Source organism: Engraulis encrasicolus, chromosome 11 (assembly GCF_034702125.1).
Source record: "Engraulis encrasicolus isolate BLACKSEA-1 chromosome 11, IST_EnEncr_1.0, whole genome shotgun sequence".
In the NCBI taxonomy this organism is placed as follows: Eukaryota; Metazoa; Chordata; class Actinopteri; order Clupeiformes; family Engraulidae; genus Engraulis; species Engraulis encrasicolus.
Window position 1 is genome coordinate 31,272,688 of NC_085867.1, and position 17,032 is coordinate 31,289,719.

At 43.3% G+C, this 17,032-nt stretch overlaps 1 protein-coding gene across 3 annotated transcripts in view; it reads left to right on the forward strand.

The window, feature by feature from the left end:
* psd3l (pleckstrin and Sec7 domain containing 3, like) overlaps positions 1 to 17,032 on the forward strand; it is a 199,774-nt gene that overhangs the window by 167,349 nt on the left and 15,393 nt on the right. For all 3 annotated transcript variants that reach the window (XM_063210436.1, XM_063210437.1, XM_063210438.1), the window contains 2 exons: positions 2,954 to 3,144; positions 9,560 to 9,630. In XM_063210436.1, the coding sequence (XP_063066506.1) occupies positions 2,954 to 3,144; positions 9,560 to 9,630 (262 nt within the window). The remainder of the gene's footprint in view (positions 1 to 2,953; positions 3,145 to 9,559; positions 9,631 to 17,032) is intronic.

A 17,032-nucleotide genomic window follows, 5' to 3' on the forward strand; every position in this document is an offset into this window, starting at 1 on the left:
CATTTTTTGTCCAGTATGGCAATAGAGGCTATAGAGGCAAAATCGGGGTGCTATTGTCACACACCTTTGATCAGCAAGCTTTTCTAGATGACAATGTTAATATGAACCACAGTACATTGTAACAAAAAAAAACTTCCAAAATCTCCAACTTTCAAAAAAGGCATTTTTTGTCCAGTATGGCAAAGGGGCGTCCCTATCTGTGCAACGCCTATGCTCCCTCAACACTCTACTAATTATTGGTCACACCCTTGATCAGACTTTACGGATGTGAATTTTATGCTTTGCCAATGTTCCATATTCCTGTGATCATAATGTGCCAGGAAGCACCTGAATGGAAGAGGAGTAATTAAATTAAAATTTCTCTGATTGCTCTGCTCCTCAATGGCCAGGAGGTTTCCTATCTCTGAGCCTTTTCAAACGGTTGAACAGAGTTTGAATTAAGAACGTATTAAAAAGGAAAAAATGCACACATTTTAAGCAGACCGAGTTTAACAGCAGAGGGAAATCCCATCCTAGTTTCAGATATCTAGTTTTTCCTTTCATCCTGCTAAAAAAATGAAATAATGGAACAAATGTGATGTATTGAAGTAAGTCAGTGGCATATCCATTAATTACAGAAATTAATTTCAAAATGTAAATGTTATTGAACAGGCTGTGTTTTTGGAACTTTGAGCAAGTGTGGTGACGTCAGTTTTACACACTCAATGACTGTATAAGTGGACCACAAATGTTCTTTTTATATTCCGTTCTTCATATACAGTCATTGGTCTCGCTTGTTAGTTTAAAATATATCGCTGTGAATTACACTCAAACTGCCCCAAAGGCCCTGTGGCTGAAACCAAAGATGATATTTCATTCCAGGAATGCTTCGGAATTCCCCTGAAAAGAACAGTGCTCTTGTTTTTTTAATTTCTTTTAACTGCGCTTTCTTGCAAGCACATAAACCTTCAGTTATTGTTTCATCATGTTTAGCAGGGTTTTTTTTAGATGACTTCAAAGACTTTTGTGTTCAGCCTTACGTAGTTCCCTGGTAATGCAATACTTTATCAACAGGACATGTTTAACACCCTGAGCTCAATGGCTCAGTATAAATATGCTAAGAGTATAAATGCAAGTAATATAAGAGTATAAATGCAAGTACAGTAGAGTCATATGATTAACTACATTTATAACTTGCATGAAAACGAAAGCCTGGTAGTCTTAGTGTTTGTTTATGCCCCATATGTGTAATGTTTTTCAGAACTCATGTAATTACCTTGCACTCAGAAGACTTTTGGACCTGAGATTATTTCCGCAACCCACCACAATTAAATTGGCAAACGTTCCAAACATTTTTTGCCCCTTGACCTTGTTGATGTTTAATTTGAGATGCACAGGAAAAGTAAATACGTACATTTATTAACGTACAAATGGATACTGTTACAAAGCAATTTATGGAATGCTTATGTTCTATGAAAGCATATATTCAAGGTTTTATGCAAATAGTGCTTTCTGTCTTTGACCCCCTCCTGTAAACAAGGACAAGGTCAAGGTAAACTTTATTATGCCTCAGGGGGAAACTCAGGTGGTCAACATTTCACATCTCCTCAAGCCATACTACAACACATAGACAGCAGACGCTGGACATACCACATTGAAATAAATAGGCCTAGGGGATAAGAATATGTGATGTAAAATAACAATAACAATAGGAGATAAAAACAGGACCTCGGCGACTACACCCTCCCCCCCCTCAAAAAAAAAAAAAACGGAACTTAATGTCTTGAAGAAGATGGCAACAGCATCAGTGACTCAGTTTAGCATCCTGACACGTGGTCAGGTGCTCGAGGGGGGATCAGGATTCTCAGCTGTGCTTTTGGTTTTTGGCTATCTATTCTGCAGCACAGCACAGCACGGCGCGGTAAAGTCAATCACACCAGCCCTAAGACAGGTCTTACGGGGATAGTCTTCACTTTCATTCAGCTCATCTTGTCTCGTGCTTTTCCTCTCAGTCGGGAAATCCCAAACACCCAGAGGTCTGAGACGGCTGTGGAGTCAAGCTGACATTTTGAAGGAAGGGGCTGCAGGCCTCTCTGTCTATCTTGTCTTTTTGTTTGTTGCTGTGTCGTTCGGCTGTCTTAACACAGACAAGCTCTTTGTCTTCGTTACTTTTTTTGTTTTTGTAGTGACATTCGTTGCGCTGCTGCTTGTTGTGTTACACAGACTCTTTGGCATTTAGGGTAGTTGTGGCCTTATGGTTAGATAAGTGGTCTTAAAGGGGTATGCCACTTTTTTGGGGCTTAATACAGTTAAAATCGTTGGCTGGGGTTTATAAAGGTGGTAAAGTGTCTTATTTTTCATGTTAAGCGTTGTCTTGCTGTAAGACAAGTTAAAAGAGGGAATATGTCGCTAAGCTAGTGAAAGTCAATGTATCCGTGTAGCATTGTAGCATGCTACACGGATACATTGACTTTCACTAGCTTAGCGAAATATTCCCTCTTTTAACTTGTCTTAAAGCAAGACACCGGCTTACATGAATAATAAGACACTTTACCACCTTTATAAACCCCAGCCAACGACTTTAATTGTATTAAGCCCCAAAATAGTGGCATACCCCTTTAAGATCAGAGGGTTGCGGGTTCAAATCCAACCCCACCTCTTCTACACCTCCCATCTACAGTAATAGCTGAAGTTCCCTTAAGCAAGGCACCTAACCCCACATTGCTCCAGGGAGTGAAACCAATACCCTGTAAATAGCTGTAAGTTGCTTTGGATGAAAGCATCTGCTAAATGTAATGTAATGTCTTTGTTTTCCCTAATGAAGAATTTCAAGCTGAAGATTTTTTTGTGTGTTTGTAGTGACACACTGGATGTTGCTTTTGGCTGTCTTAAGACTCTTTAAACTCTCTCAATCGGCTGTCTTAATTAGCACACACTAAACTCTTTTGTCATTTGTTTTCGTGCGTTTCCGTAGTGATGGCGACGAGCTTAAGAAGTCTCTGTCAGAGCTGGCGGACAACAAGACGGCTGAGAATGCCAAGGGCATCAGCAAGGTCGGCAGCGGCAGCAACCCATTCCTGGACATCGCACATGACCCCAACGCCGCCGTCTACAAAACCGGATTCCTGGCTCGCAAGATCCACGCCGACATGGACGGCAAGAAAAGTAAGAAACTCTCTTAATTGCATGACATAACAGCAGGGTGGCCACCTGCTAACATGTCCATGGGAGGCGATGGGTATGAAGAGCTCTTTTCCAAAAATGAAATATATCCATTTTATAGAATGTTGGGAGATTGACATTTTTGTATTGGGCATTCCATTGAAATGCATTGCAAAATGTATTTTTGTAGAGGTTTAAAAGCATGTTCTCAAAACATTTTAATGGCAAGAATTCACACATAGATGATGGGACTTCTTCACAGTCAATTCCAATATTAAAATGCAAAAAGTAAAAAATGGTGGATATAGCGTTTTGGAAAAGAGCTCTTCGTATGTTTCTGAGGGACAAAGTGAGACACCCCCTGCCGTACCATGTGAAATGAAGATTGGGTTTGAAGATTGGTTTTAGTCACTTATTCCCCTAAACCTTGGGTCTTATATGCCATAAGGTATGGGATGAAAAAGTAACTGTACATGCCTAACCCCAACCCTATGGTACAGTGCAAAGTATGTTATGTTAGCCATTAGGACATATAGTACTTTGTTACATATACAGAACCTAATGGATGTAACAGGGACTGCAATGGGCAGTGTATCCAAACATGATGAAATCTTGCATGCTATGTGGACGGTCATCATCATCATTACCCATATCAAAAGAAAGATGGAATGAACATGACATGCTTTCGAAGAAATTGAAAAGCACAACCGTTGTCACTCAGGGTCCGATGCAGATACTACAGTACGGTCCATGCAAAGTCAAAACTTTACCCAGCACTTTTTGCACCCTATCAGCTATGCTCTACCTCACCCTGGAAGAGAGTGACATATGAGGTGTATCAGGGAGACACAGTGTTATGGTGTGTGAACATGTAGGTCTTCGCCCTGGAAAAGAACAGCGTGTCTTCTGATTCTTGGAATGAAAAAGACAAACAAACAGCAAGCAGATTGAAGTCTTACTTTATTTCTCCAGCCATGGTTTCTCTCTCTCTCTCTCTCTCTTTCTTTCTCTCTCTCTCTCTCTCTCTCTCTTTCTTTCTCTCTCTCTCTCTCTCTGTCTCTCTCTCTCTCTCTCTGTCTGTCATTGTCTGTCTCTCTCTCTGTCTCTCTCTCTCTATTTTGCTCATTCTCTATATTCATTTTTCTATTTCTATTCCGCTCTCTCTGAGTGTGCCTCCCATCTGCTCTCTCCTGTCTGATTTTGAAGCACTTACCGTAGCCCTTTGTCGAGCGCTTTTTCCTTAGCCTTTCTCTCTCCCCCACTGAGTTACCCTTTGCTTTTTCCACAGAGTTCACAATCTACATGAAAGGTTCACTGTGTACGAACATGAACATGTACTGTACGTTTGAAGTACAAAGTATATTAAAATATATTAGGATGTGCTATTAGTCCATAATGGGCATTATTGGTGTTAATTTAAAGGCAAACTATGTAGCGCTTTCAACCCTTACAAGCCAACCGATGTTTAAATGAATCATTAGCATGCGAATTAAGACTCTTGGCCACTCCCATCAATTTGATTAGCCACTACAGCCGGTTGACCATTGAACTGTGTGAATGGAGAATTGACATTAGCCTGTCTTCACCTCGCTCACTTCACCTCAATGTGTCCCCCGCATTATACATTACATTACAAATAGAGCACATTTAAATGACAGGATTTTCAGGAAGATAGCAGGTAAGGAAAGTTTGCCATTCATTCCTGAAGTGGGGCAAGCGAAAAGGAGTGTCGCGAAGCAAAAATATTTCGCCTAGTTTAATATTATGCAAATGAGGAGTAAATTTTGTCTGCAGCGGGCAATCAAATCAGCAACATAAGTGTTTTAATCGATTTGATTCTCCGCTACAGCCTGTTGACCATTGAGCTCTCAGAATGGATCACTGAATTTCGCCTCTCTTAACTTTGCTCATTTTGCCTCCATGTGCCCAGGCATTAGAAATTACATTACAAATAGAGCACATTGAAACGACAAGGTTTTCAGGAAGATACCAGGTAGGGACCAAGTCGTTGTTCATGAGAAACGGTTGAGAAATATTCGAAGACGCACCACACTACACCACACCACCACCACACCACTAAATTCAGTTGCTCAGGACAAAATTTACTCGACGCATGGTCACATGAAATCACACTTAGCCAATATCTGAGTGAGAGTGTCTGAGAGAACATCAAAGTGCAGTGGCTCAGACACACGAGCTGAGGAAATGTCAGAGCCGGTGACGGGTCTTGCAGTGAGAGGCGCCCAATTCTCACTGCCATTTCACTGCATTACCAGCAAATGAAGGGTGACATTTCGTGTCTCTTTGAAACACTTTATCTTAGGGCCAGTCTCTCCAGCCCGCCAGCTCGTTTTAACCCTCTGAGGTCCGAGTGCCCTTCAGAGGGCAATGTGTCTCCAAAAACAAATCTGTAACTCTGTGAGTTTTTGTCATTGAAACATATAAGTCACACCATTAGAAACCTCAGACCTTCCAGGTCCCAAATATATATATATGAAATGAAAATACTTGAAAATGTTAGGGTGGTGCAAGCAGCCTAAAAGCCTCTGAAAAGCCTTAGACCTCAGAGGGTTAAGTTCTCTCTCAGCTCGATTCAGCTTGACTCTTTTCAAACCAGCTGCAGATAGCAGGTACCCTTCTGCCCTCCCCACTCCACTTAAAGGTTTTTTTTAATTACTATAATATTCTCACAAAAGTGGGAAAAACGGCTATGAATATCCGGTACCATTTACAGACAGACAGACAGACAGACAGACAGACAGACAGACAGACAGACAGACAGACAGACAGACAGACAGACAGACAGACAGACAGACAGACAGACAGAGAGAACTGTCTTTGGCTGCGTGACAAGAAAATATCAACCTGACCTAAACTGGGATAATGAAATGCAAAATGTAGCCTTTAAGAATGGAGAAGACTGATACATTTGTCTGGCAATGTGGTTGCCAGACATCAGCAAATATCAACAATAGTAAATCTACATTTCCTATAATGGATTAAGGAAATGAAAAAGGCAATTGCTACGCTGTTTGCACAATTGAAGTTGAAACAAAAAATACAGTCATTGAATAACAATGCAGTCAGTACCTCTACAGTATGTACATCTGCTGCTGTTGGTTTTAGGAAAACTACATTAAAAAAATATCATACGATCATCTCAAGTCGTACTGTATGAAATGCCCTACATTCATTTAAAATCAAAAATAAATATATATTTTTTAAAATGTCATTGTCTGTCTGCTAGGCTTATTATACAGTAGGCCTACATGTTATCCCAGATATCAAGTGTGTTGATAGGACGGCGTTGGGCTTTGATTCAATGATAATTGGTGCTGATTCAACATCCCTTTGCCATCAGGGTATTCCATTAACAAATGCATATAGAAACTCGTCATGCGAGGCTAACGATTGCACTACGGTATTAGCCACTGAAACACCACAAGACCTTGCAGATGTGCTTCATGCAGGTCAACCATCCTTTTAAGTCTTTCAAAAGGGTTTTTTTTTTTTTTTCAAAGCGTGGTGCTTCCATTTTGTACCCAGCTTTGCTGTATTTGTGAGGCCAAGACAGGCAGGGCTTTGGCGCCTCGGTCTGTCGGGCCTCTATTTAGCCGCCGCGATTGAGGATTAGGGGGGGGGCTAGAAGAGTATTCACTGCTTGCCTCGCATGGACGGACGGACGAGGCCAAATCAGTTGAGACGCTCCAGAGGTTTATTTCTTTATTTAAATATTTATTTTTTGCAGAGCCAGCTAATGGCTGGAGTTAAAATGAATGGGCTTTGGCATTGGCCAGCCTCGTAACTCATGTCCATTTATCTCCGCACGCTAACGACTTTTTGCCCGAGTCTCTTCTCCAGTTAAGACCTGCTGAGTTGTTAACACCACATTTATGCCCATTTATGTCCAAGAGTCCAGTGTGTGTGTTTGTGTCTCTGTGTGTGTGTTTGTGTCTCTGTGTGTTTGTGTCTCTGTGTGTTTGTGTCTCTGTGTGTGTCTGTGTCTGTGTTCGTGTGCGTGTATGTGTGCGAGTGAGAGACAGCGACCCAAAAAAAGAGATTAGGGCGGATTGCGCAGTGTGAGCAAGCGGGTGTGTGCACTGCACTGCAGCCATGGCATTTGGGTGCATAAAGGAATTAATTCTCGTCCCCCTCAAGATGCCTTGACAGCTTCCTGATAGATGCAGCAGTAGAATAAAAAAATGAAATCACTGGCATTAGATGAAAAGGTCATAAGCAATGACCAGTTTCAAAGCTGTAAAAAAGAAAAGTCAGTGCATGAAAAGCGGAGCAAAAAAAAAGAATATGATGAATGAGTAATTATATGGGCAACTGAATGCTCGAGTAAACGGAATGAACGAGTAAAATGTTTCAACATGAAAAATGACATTTATTACTGGCATGCATAATGTTCTCCTAAACAGAACGTATAGTAAGCCGTGTTCCGTTGCTGACAGTCTCAGTGAGAGTCTCATTATAAATTCGAAGATGGATTGGTGTTGCTGCATCATAAATTCCAAGATGGATTGGTGTTATTGATGAGCAGTTCAGAGGGAAGATTGTTCACATTCTAGCCAGCTCAAAGGCTGAAAATGCATTCCAATGCAGGGCAAAGGCTGAAAAGGACTGAAGTTTCAGAGTATGGGGTCCGGACACTTGTAGAGAATCTGAATAAGACCTCAATGGTCAAAACGTACTGTAGTCCTGCCATGAAATAAAACGCACACAAAAGGATTTCAAGTGTGCGGACTCCTCACTCTAAAACTTGTTATTGATGAGCGAAGATTTTGTAGTTTAGTGTCTTCAGTGCCTTTGTGACACTGTCGAAACCACAATGGCCTCTTTGGCAGAAGCCTCTCGCCATGTCAAAGCCATTCCACAAATGCGCTCTCGGTAACCTTTGCTTTTAAAAGCATTTGCGGTGTGCGTGGCAGGGTCTAAATCCGAGCTGGTATTCAGGGCTTGTGGGGGGGTTGGCTGCGTCAGGTGACCACATGACTCCCTGTTTGACAGTGGCTCAGACCCAGAGGTGTCCCCAAGGTGCCATCTCACTAGCCTGATTATCATCGACGTTCAAATCTCTTCGAGACTTGGTCTGACCAAGAGCATAACAATTAACGTTTCCCAAACGGCATGGTTGACCTGCCTCCCTTGGTTTGCTTATGGTTGTTTGCTTATCAACAAAGTGGAAGGAGTTCCCGTATTTGAGGGAACTCAGAAAGTACTTGCATTGCTCTTGACCTGACTAGTTGCAACGCTGAAAGTGTTGCGTCACTAGGAGGGCACAGCCTGGCTACCATCTCACCACTAGGAGACTAATGGGTGCTTGGAGGTCCGCTTCTTAGAAGCCAAATGCCAACCTACATGAACATGGGCCGTTACCTACCGTACATACTCCAGATATTCATGAGACAGCATGCAGGACTCACTCATTTTGTCTCTGTATCTCTATTTGTGTGTGTGTGTGCGTTTGTGTGTGTGTCTGTGTGTGTGTGTGTGTGTGTGTGTGTGTGTGTGTGTGTGTGTGTGTGTGTGTGTGTGTGTGTGTGTGTGTGTGTGTGTGTGTGTGTGTGTGTGTGTGTGTGTGTGTGTGTGTGTGTGTGTGTGTGTGTGTGCGTTTGTGTGTGTGTCTGTGTACAGTATGTTTTTGTGTATGTGCTTGACTGTGTGTATTTGAGTATGTGAGTGTGTGCGTGCTGGTGAGCGTGCATGCGCTGACATTTTTGCTGTGTGTGTGTGTGTGTGTGTGTGTGTGTGTGTGTGTGTACACAGTACATGCGCGTGCGTGCGTGGATATGCACTTCTACCTGTCTACAGTATGTCTTTGTATATGTACTGCATGTACGTGTCTGTGTGTGTTGTCTATTTCTGTGTGCGTGTGTGTGTTGCTGGTGTTGACAGAAGGATTAGTATGTTGGTCAGTCCCCTGTGCTGACAGTGCAGTAAATAATAGAGTGAACTTCATACTCGTCGTGTCTGTATGTAGAGAGAGAGAGAGAGAGAGAGAGAGAGAGAGGGAGAGAGAGAGAGAGAGAGAGAGAGAGAGAGAGAGAGAGAGAGAGAGAGAGAGAGAGAGAGGAGAGAGAGAGAGAGAGAGAGAGAGAGAGAGAGAGAGAGAGAGAGAGAGAGAGAGAGAATCTTAACCTTAAGGTTCCTTTGTACTGTATGGCATACAACATAACACTTGTCAACATTTCCTGTTGAAAATGGGGAACTATTCTTGTTTTTTACACCATGTTTTCTTTGGTGCAGAAACAACAACACAGCATTCCGTTCCCTTTTGAATTGAAACCATGGGGTTTTCATATTTTGCCTGCAGTCAGATGGAAGTCGTTTGCAATATAATCTGGGACATATTGAACTCCATATTAATGGGGGTGGCTGTGTTTCTGCTTTTCTGTTCTCTTTGTTTCCCTAGCACCAAGAGGAAAGCGTGGTTGGAAAACCTTTTATGCCGTTCTCAAAGGAATGATCCTCTATCTGCAGAAGGTAAGGCTCCGTATGCATATAACCTCTAATTTGACTCCTTTGCCTCCATGAATCTATGAAAACATGCACGCTCTGTAACCTTTCTTTGAAAGTACCTTTTCCACACACACACACACACACGCACGCACACACACACACACACACACACACACACACACACACACACACACACACACACACACACACACACACACACACACGCACGCACACACCCTTAAAACTGGTTTAAAAGGTGTAGTGGCCACAAAGATGTAAAAAACCCAGTTCAAGTCGATACATACCTTATCTTCAAAAGCTATTGTCTTTTATGCTCTGCTATCCCAGTCGTCCTTTTAGACTATCAATAAATCTGAACTGCTTTTAAGCGATACAAAACCCCCAGTGAGAGAGCTAAGCTTGCTGCGGTGCAATCAGTTACACCTCGATTTAAACACATGAGCAATGTTGACAGCCTGTGTGGTTTTTTTCCAGCTGTAGCGTATCAGGCTCAGCCACCAGGGCCTCCGCATCTTCTCTGGCATATGTTTGGCTGAATGAATTGCCTATTGATCCGGCGAGGCCAGTACGTGTCGAGCATCGCGATGCCTGCACGCATGCAAACAATATCAGTCCAGCGGCGGAGATAAAGGATTGTTTTGCGCGTCTCGTGTAGAAATGCACAACGCCTCAGAGGTTTCACGGCAATGCCAGTGTCCCTCCCCTGGTCTAGTTGTTACTCAAGAGGGTGGAGCAGCCGTGGTGTGATGGTTAGGGACTTGGGCTACAGGGTCACACAGGGTTGCAGGTTCAACCCTCCACTCCGTGGTTGAAGTGCCCTTGAGCAAGGCACCATAACCCCACATTGCTCTAGAGCAGGGGTCCCCAAACTTTTTTCTCTGGGGGCCACATTATCATTCCTGACTGTGATCAGGGGCCGGGATCAATCATGTGGGCTTTATACTAGGCCACTGCCTGCTATGGCCATAATTTCTAGCACAAAATAGTTAATCATTACAAGTGATTTGCAACAGAAGTGAGTACTTCACATGTTTTTCCATTTGAAATGCCACAGGTATTCCTTTTAATTTCTAATAACAATGTAAAAATACCAAGGAAAGGTTAGAAAAATATGGTGATTGACAGTTTATGAGTGATACAATAGAAATGGTAGGCCTGTTTATATTACAGTGAGATGAGAAACTATCAAGACAAGATAGGATTGCTTCTTTGGGGCAGTTCAAATGGTGAGATGCAGAGAGGTGGAGGGCCGGTCAAAGGGACGTGGCGGGCCGCATCCGGCCCCCGGGCCTTAGTTTGGGGACCCCTGCTCTAGGGACAACAACCAATACCCTGTAAATTAGCTGCCACTTCTATTCAAAGCGCAGGATGATGTTCACAGGAGTGCTCAACTCCCAATGCAATGATCACACCTCTCCAGGTGCAAGACAAGCTGAACATAAAGTAGCACCCACAAAATCCCTTTTTTTAATTATAATTTTTAAAATATCTTTTTTATTTACACCTTTTATGAAAAGTTAGGGACCTGTGAGTTTCGGGTGGAATGTCAGGAGGGACCTAAAAAATAGCCGTGTCATATTCAAGCGCAGTGACACAGTTTAGCCAGAGATTCTTTAAGTATATAGAGATGTGCCAACATAATAGGTTTCTATGGGCACCTAACGTGACCAGGTTCCGGTCTGCCTAAAGGGGCGTGTCATAATGCTCCTAGCATTGAATAGAACAGTCCTTAGGTCTGCCTTGGTCTGCCTAAAGGGGGATTTCCCCCCCAATAATAGAACCCGGAAACAATGGGCCAATGGAACCTCTCTCTCTCTACTCTCTCTGGTTTACCTGCTACAATAATTACCTGTCTACCAATTCACTTTTCCATATTCTGTAATTCACCAGAATCCTAATATTACTATTGGTGAACCCTGCATGTATTTATTGAATTGTAGTTGTATTGTCTTTGTCTTGTGCCCTGTGTTTTATGTGTGCGATTGATTTTCAAAATATTTCACATATAAATCACATAACAGTCTTCAATCTGTACAGTCATAACAATCTGGACAGTCATAACATCTAACATCATAGTGTTACAAATCACAAGTCTCCCTGTTCCTCCATCCCTCCCTCCCTCCCTCCTGCTCTGTGTTTTTGGTGCAACGCCCCGCGTTCTGAACTGTGAAATGAGGGATATGCAGGTAGGACTGATGTGGAGTGACAGGCCTGAATGCCAGCGCCCCCTTCCTAGCTCTCATGCACTTGCGTATTCCAGATAGATCGACTAGCCTGACCTTTACACAATTTACCTACAGTGTACACAGTCAGGGTTGCCAACAGGGGGGCGGGGTCAGTTGACAAAGGGGTCAGTTGTCCCCGGCACAGGGAGAGAGGGGGAGCAGGGGTGGCAGAAATGTGTCCTCATACATTGTATGTATTGGGGAGGGGGGGCCCTTTCAGATGACTTTGTCTCGGGCCCAGTCAAAGCTGTAGACAGCCCTGTACACAGTATACCTGCCCAGTAGTTACTGCTGAGCTGTTCTCCCTTCCTCCACATCAGCTGTACCAAAAAGAATACAAGAAGAGTGGAACAGCATATTACTATCTCTGGCTGTGCTGTGCTGTGTTGCAGTGTTAATTTCGTCAACCACGACGATGACGAAAATATTTCGTCAACGCCCCTTTTTCCCTTGACGATGACGAGACGATGACGAACTAAAAATTGCCTCAAGCAAATCAAAATATGACGAAAATAAAAAAATATTTTCGTCAAGCAGACTAAGACGACACGAAATTTACAAGCCATGGACGAATGGACATTAAAAATATATAATTATTCATAAATAATTTGTAATTTGTAATTGTAATATAGGCCTAGTGTCTTGAACTTCATAGGTGATTGCGCGCTCACGCTGTGTCGCCTCGCTTGTATCTGCTGGCAGCCAATGCATGGCGCGGCTCAGTCAGTAGTTCTGTAGCCTAGTAGTTCAGTGAGTCCATTTAAGTTGAGTTTAGGTCCTAAAACATTCCCAGAGAAAGAGAAAAAATAGCCGACGTTGAGGGAAGTGTTCATTTTGAAACATGTTCAACAACCCTCTTATCCATGACGAAGACATGTGTTTCTGCAATAGGTAATGACAGTCGCGCCAATCCTCCTCTGATACTGTCATTCTAAACCTCCTCGAACTTCCACTCTTCTCCTTTTCACTTAGGCTGTCTTAGCCCGGCGTTCGTTGTCTGTTCTTCTTTAATAATGTTTGCTATATTTGTTGTTTAACCATATCAGTAGGCAGCAAGCAAATCATGAAGGTCGGATTTGTGAATGTATTTAAATCAGTCACCGCGGGAGCGCGCGCCAGCAGGGGGAAAGTTGGCTGTCTAAAGTAACAGAGGCACGGCTACTGTAGCCTAGTTTTGAAAAGAATCAATGGATGGGCGATCGCTAAGGAGTTTTAAACTGTTGAGATTTGAAACTTGTTCTCGTCGAGAGCAACGCTAAAAGACCCAAGGAAGTCGACAGCATTTTCGTGCGTCTTCAGCGTCTTCCTAAGTTCCAAAAACTCTTTCCAGGTCATGCTTATCGAGCCTCGACACCCCCGACAAACAAAACAGCATTAATGTTAAAATATTTGTATGTGCGTGTCCTTTCTATCGTCCAGTCTGCATACCCCCTGCCTAACTATTTTTTTCTGGGACTTTTGCAGGGCATACGAAGTGTGCTCGCGCAATCTATTTAAGCCTATTCCACACATGCCGCACGAGTCATTATCGTTCTCTGCTCGCATTGCCAATTGAAAACAAAAACCGCTAACTTGCATAGTCTACCATCAGCAGTATTTTATCTCGTGGTCATCGGGAAGCCACTATCAGGGAGACTTCTTGAACTTCATGCAGACTTGGGATGTCTGGTCTTCCCACTGCCGGCATTGGCAATCTGCAGGCTTTAAGTCCCGCGGTCAGGTGAAGAAGAGCATGTAGCTTCCTCCGTGATCAAACTCAAAATGAAATATAATATGCAGCAGCTTCTAATGCACGAGAGAGAGAGAGAGAGAGAGAGAGAGAGAGAGAGAGAGAGAGAGAGAGAGAGAGAGAGAGAGCGCAGCCTGCACCTGGGTGTGTGTGTGTGTGTGTGTGTGTGTGTGTGTGTGTGTGTGTGTGTGTGATGCTCTTTTGCTCTATGATGTTGAAATTACTGATTTGGGTTTTGGTGGAAAATGACCAAGTAACAAGGTGAATATTTGCTGCAATAGGCAATATTAGTAATACTTTGTGAAATAACAATAGCCATTGTAGGTTATTTATTTTACACAATATTGACTAAAATGACTAAAAATTGAAATGTTGACTAAAATTTGAAATGTTGACTAAAATGACTAAAATTTGACTATGACTAAAATTGATTTTCGTCATTTTGACTAAGACTAAGACTAAATTGGGAAGGCAATGACTAAAATATGACTAAGACTAAAATTGATTTTCGTCATTGTGACTAAGACTAAGACTAAATCAAAAAAAGCTGACGAAATTAACACTGCTGTGTTGTGCTATGTTGTACAGTATGTGTAGGTGGACTTGCCTGCAGGCTCGTGTGTAGTGCGCGCCTCTGTGCACAGACTGGTTGGCACTTATATCCTCCATATGTGTGTGTGTGTGTGTGTGTGTGTGTGTGTGTGTGTGTGTGTGTGTGTGTGTGTGTGTGTGTGTGTGTGCGTGCGTGCGTGCGTGCGTGCGTGCGTGCGTGCGTGCGTGCGTGCGTGCGTGCGTGCGTGCGTGCGTGCGTGCGTGCGTGCGTGCGTGCGTGCGTGCGTGCGTGCGTGCGTGCGCGCGCGCGTGCGCATGCACAAACAAGACAATAGCCAAACAAATGGAAATTATTGGTGGCTGAAATAGGATCAAATTAATTGGAAAGAATAATAGTCACAAGACACAAGCGCAGTCATTCGGACAGCTTCATCCACTCAACAATAAAAAGGGCAAATGTTTCAGGTGACGTGTGTTGTTTCACCCTTCATTTTGATTTGGTGTGTACTCATTGCAGGAACTTTGTGAGCGTGCTATGTGACAACTGCTCTGGCCGTTTGTCTGTCTGTCTGTCTGTCTGTCTGTCTGTCTGGATACCGCTCGGAGGAACGGCATGTTCTGTTGTGCTAATGTCAAGTGGCTGCCAGTTACAGGTACCCATGGAAGTGTTGACTAATGACCAACATGGCTGCTCCATTACCTCTGAACAAGCAGTCTTGCCTAATTAAAGACTATGTCGAGAGAGAGAGAGAGAGAGAGAGAGAGAGAGAGAGAGAGAGAGAGAGAGAGAGAGAGAGAGAGAGAGATGAAAAGACAAACAGAGACCGAGAAACGGAAAGACAAAAGAGAGGGCTGGTAAGCAGAGAGGTCGTCACTTTGAATTGCGATGACACATCCTGTAGGTGGATTGGCTCTCCGTCACAGCATGCCTGAAAAGGGCAGATACCTGGCTGTATATGCACTCTACAACACCAGACGGCATATTTGTTTTTGTAAGTGTTTCTGTCAGTAGTTACTGCACTGTGTCTTTTGAGAACAGTATATTCTGTTGTGTCTTTAAGATTTTGTGTACAGATGCACTTTAAAGGGACACTGTGTGAGATTTTTAGTTGTTTATTTCCAGAATTCATGCTGCTCATTATGCAAATTATTCATTATTACGAATTATTCACAAAATATTTATTATAACTGGGAAAATTGCACTTTTCATACATGAAATGGTGGATCTTCTCCATGTTGGCCTTTTTGAATTTCCATAAATAGACATTTTTAGCTGCATAACTTCCTATGTTTTGGAAACCTTCTGGAATTCTGGAAATTATTCTAGTATGAAAAGATCAATTTTGGCAATAGGCAGCAGAGTTTCAATGAGCAGCATAGTTGCAATACCTACCCTGTCCACCATACACTGTGCACATTTAAGGTCTTTCTGGTGGCTGACTCTCCATCCCAGGGTGTCTGAAAGGGCAACTGCCTGGCCGTATATGCACTCTAAAACACCAAAACATAGTAACTACGAATTCATTTTATCTCAGTTTCTGTGTAAATGTAGTCACTGACCTTTGTATTTTGAGAGCATTATGTTTGTTATGTTGTATTGTGAGCCGAATTGAGCCGTTGTAAAGAGCAAAATGTTGATTGCTTCTCAGCCTTATGTTGTGTTCTCGCAACCTACGGTAGTATGCTTCATCTTAGCCTTTGTTATCTTGATGTGTAACGTATTGATTAAATAAAAGCTGTTAATGTAACCAGTAACAGTGTAGGATGACCATCATTATCACTGTTCCACAGCTAGAATGCTGCGTGTGCGTGCGTGTTTGCGTGTGTGTTCGTGCGTATGTGTTCGCGTGTGTGCATGTGTGCGTGCGAGGAGGACTGTCAATAGGTAGAAGATACATACAGACACCCACACATTCCCCCAGTCTCAGACACCCAGACAGCCTCTGAAGTTGTCACGCACGCGCGCGCACACACACACACACACACACACACACACACACACACACACACACACACACACACACACACACACACACACACACACACACACACACACACACACACACACACACAGTCCCTCAGTCCCTCAGTCCTAGACACCCAAACAGCCCTTGGCATTCAAACACACACACACACACACAGTCCCCTTGTCTCAGACACCCAGACAGGCCCCTGGTGTTGCCTCTGAGGGCTGAAGGGTCCAAGGACAGTGGAGTGGCCACAGCCCAATGATGAATCACCCCTGTGACATCACCACCACTGGCAGATTTACTCTCATCATCAACAGGCCACTCGATCAATACTGTTTACCAGTCCTAACGCACGCACGCAACACACACACACACACACACACACACACACACACACACACACACACACACACACACACACACACACACACACACACACACACACATACACACACACAAATAAACACACTCTCCGATGTGCAAACACACTACGCACAGTGTCACTCTCCCTCTCACATATTCATTCATCAGGTCAGTGGAGAACATAGGCGGAGAGCGAGGCGGGGGGGCAGAAGGAGAAGAGAAAAGAAGAAAAGATCATGTATTAACCTGACTGCTTTCACTCTGACCTTGCCTCTCACGATGCGTGAAGCTTTCACTCTCACTCACTCTCTCACTCTCTCCCACTCTCTCTCACACTCACTCTTTCTAGCAATCCTGACGAGGGCTAATTTGTTCAATTAGTTTTGTTTTAATTAAGACTTGGCTGAGGTCTAAAGCTAAATTGAATTTAATTGTTGAGGAGGGGGGGAGGTGGGATGTTCGTTCAATTGCCTGGTGTACGGATAATGAGAAGGGCAAAGCTGTGATGTTAGTTTGTGTGTGTGTGTGTGTGTGCGTGCCTGCGTGCGTGCGTGCGTGCATGCGCA